Source organism: Rutidosis leptorrhynchoides, chromosome 1 (genome assembly GCF_046630445.1).
Source record: "Rutidosis leptorrhynchoides isolate AG116_Rl617_1_P2 chromosome 1, CSIRO_AGI_Rlap_v1, whole genome shotgun sequence".
In the NCBI taxonomy this organism is placed as follows: Eukaryota; Viridiplantae; Streptophyta; class Magnoliopsida; order Asterales; family Asteraceae; genus Rutidosis; species Rutidosis leptorrhynchoides.
In genome coordinates this window covers 295,532,407-295,536,917 of record NC_092333.1, presented here as the reverse complement: position 1 = coordinate 295,536,917, position 4,511 = coordinate 295,532,407, and the positions used below count along the sequence as shown (strand labels likewise).

The 4,511-nt window shown below is 34.6% G+C and overlaps 1 protein-coding gene across 1 annotated transcript; it reads left to right on the top strand.

Annotated features, from left to right (window-relative positions):
- The first annotated feature begins 905 nt into the window (after positions 1–905).
- On the top strand, positions 906–2,289 carry LOC139870072 (probable F-box protein At4g22030). The gene has a single exon (XM_071857924.1). It carries the CDS (start codon positions 988–990, stop codon positions 2,254–2,256), a length of 1,269 nt encoding a protein of 422 aa, XP_071714025.1. The 5' UTR covers positions 906–987; the 3' UTR covers positions 2,257–2,289.
- Positions 2,290–4,511: the final 2,222 nt, after the last annotated feature.

The following is a 4,511-nucleotide window of genomic DNA, read 5'->3' as shown; positions in this document are numbered from 1 at the left end:
TAATGGGGCAGCAAACATAGGCGTTAGTCACAAGGGTGATGATATTTACACAACCTCATATTATTATGTACACAACCTATATGTTTTACAGTGTTATGCAGTACAATATTGTAAAGCATATTGATTGTGTACATAATAATATGAGGTTGTGTACATATCACATCCCTAGTCACAAATTTGACTAAAATGGGAGGAGGCATGACAGAAAACCCCACCAATCTTGTTATCTTTTTTTTTTTTTTTTTTTTTTGTTGTTATTAATTTATTTTTCCCCACTCAATTTCCAATTAAATTTTATCACATCATTCTACAAATATTTGACAGAAGCATTCAACTTTTTTGATTAACGAAGGTCAAATACTAACCTTGCCACATCACAAAAAATACACCATTTGCCTCTGACGTCACAGTTAGGGTTAATGGTGGTCTTAAACATAATCTAAAAAACTATTTTTAGCAAAATCCTAAATACATTCACCGTACGATATATTTACGCGTGGTTTTATCTTTTACCGGGAGTCAATGTGTTCGTTCATAGGAGAGTTTCCTCGCAATATCAATAAAATAAAAAGATAAAAAAATCTTAAATTATATAATAGCCTCTTTCATCATGTACGTGCATACGGAGTAGTTAATAGTTTTTTTCACAAACAGATCAAACTTAACTTACGTGATAAACAATTGAATAATTCTAAGTAAACATAATTTTCTAAGCATACAACATTTGATCCGGGTCAAAATATGGCAGGTTAAGAAATAGTCTAGGCAATTCTGATGTCAACACACAAAATATCCATTCAACGTTTGAATATTTTGAACAGTTAATCAGTTCCTTTCATCTATATATAAACACTTAAATCGAACTAGCCATTTTATACTACAACACACACAAAAGCCTCTAACAACCAACAAAAGCCATAATCAATATATATATCACCTTCAATTCAATTCGTTGTACGATAAAATTAATAAGCTTAGCTTGTAAATATGGCAGCCATTAATCAAGCTCCAAACTTGAGGCGGTTAAATACATCATCTGCTCCTTCATTTCCTTTATCTTCCCATAGACATATGATCAAAACATCTGCTATCTATTTGCCCAAGATTAGCACAAGTAGTAACCTTGGTATCTTCACGTCAAACTTAGGTTTTGTGGACAAAGAAATGGGTAGATATCCAAGAATGGTTACATCCAAGGACCCCACCACAAACCCTAAAGATTCTAATGATCATCAAGTGATGGAGAAACTTTATGTGATATTGGAGGCGGTTTCGGATCGTGTGGAGATGCATAAAAACATTGGAGAACAAAGAAATTACTGGAATAGTCTTTTGTTAACATCGATAAACGCCATCACACTTTCAGCTACAACTATGGCTGGTATTGCATCTGCTTTAACCGTTGTACCCGGTGCACCTTTGGTGGCACTTAAGCTATCATCTACTTTCTTGTATTTGGCTGCCACTGGGATATTGGTGATCATGAATAAGATCCAACCATCACAACTGGTTGAAGAACAAAGAAACGCTTCAAGATTGTTCAAGCAACTTGAAAGCGAAATTAAGACGAAAATTGCTATAGGCAATCCAACTCTAAGTTATGTGAATGAAACTGTGAAGAAGATTTTGGCTATAGATAGGGCATACCCTCTTCCTTTACTTGGTGTCATGCTCGAAAAGTTTCCAGCGAAGACTGAACCTGCCGTATGGTGGCCAGAAAAACGATGGACATCGACTAAAGAAAACCATGAGAAAAATGGTTGGAGTTTGGAGTTAGAAGAGGAGATGAGAGAGATAAGTAGGATTTTGGAGGTAAAAGATAAAGAAGATTACTTAAGGTTAGGCGAAAAGGCCTTGAAACTCAACAAAGCTTTAGCCATAGCGGGTCCTATACTAACCGGCTTAGGAGCCATTGGTACCACCTTTCTTGGATCATATTCTAATAATTCTTGGGCCATGGTTTTTGGTGTGATGGGTGGTGCGATGGCAAGCGTTGTAAATAGCGTACAACATGGTGGGCAAGTAGGGATGGTGTTTGAAATGTATCGAAGCAATGCCGGTTTCTTTAAGATGGTGGAGGAATCTATTGAATCAAACTTGAATGAAAGATGTGTGGAGAGTAGAGAAAATGGTCAAGTGTTTGAGATGAAAGTTGCATTGCAGCTTGGTAGAAGCATAAATGAGCTTAGAGATGTTGCAGCTTCATTTTCTAAGAAAGGAAAAGATATTGAAGAATTTGGAAGCAAGCTTTTTTAATGCTTGTGTTACTATACATGTAGTAGTTTCAGATCGATATCCATATCTTAATTGATTTATTCTCTTATTACGTGTTAAATTTAATATACCACTAGTGGATAAAGACAGTACGTTGCACTGCACGATTTATCCCATGTTTTTTTTTTATTTTTTTTATTTTTTTATTCGTGTTTTGAATTATTAAAAGATGGATAGAGACAGAATCTTAGTCGTATAATTGGGTATGGTAAGATATATTTGGAAGGAGTTGTTAAGTTTCAGAAATATAATAGCCACAATGTCAATGGCAAACTTAGCAACGCCTAAAAATTATACTTACCGGCCTGTAGAAAACGCATGGGCTTAAAACTAAGTAACTATGTAATGACTGTAGGATCAATTTAAACAGAATAAATCAATCGTTAACTTAATATCGAGTGCGGAATCCTCGATATTAAAGTGTATATCAAGAATACTTGAAAGAATTAATCGATTAACAATAGTTTGAACATTCACAACTATAGATCGGCTCAGTTAGACGTGTGAAAAAAGGCCAATTAGACGTGTTGAATAACTCGTCTAAATGACACAACACTAATTGATATTGGCAATTAGTGCGGTTCCTTGCACCGGTCTAAAAAATTCAATTAGACGTGTCCCTTTCTGATAAATAGACGTGTTCAGTAGATGTTAGACGGGTGTTAATTAGACGTGTTCCGTTATCACGTGGTCCGTTAGGTCATTTAGACGTGTTCCATTACTTCAATTAGACGTGGTCTAAAATCATTTGGACGTGTTCCATTAGTAAAATTATTAAATTTATATATTCTAATATAAACATGGATTTATTTTGTGGTTAAGTTTTTTATTTCTGGGTTAAGTGTAATTGTAGGGTCCTTGGAGTCATTTCTGAAAGTTAAGTTTGGTGGTCAAAGTGGAATTTGAAAGACTTGGTTGCTGAACTGAAGAATGAACCTGAGGGGCTGTATCGAAACTTAAGTTATTATAAATAGTTTTTTATTTATTTAATTTATTAAAATAATTCATATATGTATCTGTTTTTGTCCTTCGATCGTTCTCTCTACCTCTATTAGGGTTTCATCCTGTATTGATTCGATTACTGCTACTATGAGTGTAAACAAGTTCAAATCTGTAACATCCCGCCTTTTTCCGTTTACTTTTCCGTTTAACTATTTAAAGTCCGTTATATGATTATGACATCCCTCGTTAATACGCGTTTTAAAATATCTCGTTTAGGTAATTCACGCACCCGCAACCGAACTAGAGGGACCATTGTTGCCAAGAGAGCAAAGAGGTGACTAGGTCAACTAGTCAACCCTCCACTCTCATCCATTCATTAATTCTTTTTCTTTTTCCTTTTTCTCTAACACTTTCACCAAATCTCTCAAACACCACTTCAAGGATTCATCATCCAAATCAAATCGAGCAAGCATCCATCTAAACAAATTGCATATTCCGAATCCTCTCATCTTCCTCTTCGATTCCATACCAATTTTATCAAGTTTGGGTAACTTTCTAAAATCACTAGATTTTGTGTTCTTGATGTTTTTAATTTATAAAGTTGTTAATTAGTGTCTATGGCTCAATTCTAACATGAATATATGATTTATATGTTCGACCTTGTTATTTGAAGTAACTAGTTTGAATATGAACTTTGGTGTGTTTGATTTGGTGATTTGGTTGTTTGAATGTTGTTAAAAGTGATAAATGCATGTATTAAATGTGTTCCTAGTATCACTAGCTTCAATTTGATGTGTAGGTTGTTTTAGAAAACTTCATAAACATGATTAGTGATTTTGATGTTGTTGGTTAGGGTTGATAGAATTTAATGTGAACATTTAATGCTTTGAATGACATGAAATTTTATTTGTAAGTGTTAGGTTGTATTGTATGCTTGATCACCTTCGAAACGGCATATCATTCATGTAAATTGGTTGCCGAATCATCAAATTTCATTTATGAACTTGAATGCATTTAATGAGGAGCCTTGAATGTGATTTTGGTTGTTGTAAAAGTAAATGTGATTGTTGAAATGTGTTTAGTTGTTTTTCTTGTCAAAACACCTTTCCGACGATATAAGATACATGTTTTGGTTGTTTGCGGGTCATAAATGGTGATTGTTTGAAGTTAGGTTCGTGCATAAAACTTAAAAACTGCCAGATTTCTCTGTACAGGTAATGGCGCGGCGCGCCATATACCCGCGCGGCGCGCCAAAGTGGTCTGTCCAACTTTGTCAATTTTTGAATAATGTTTGC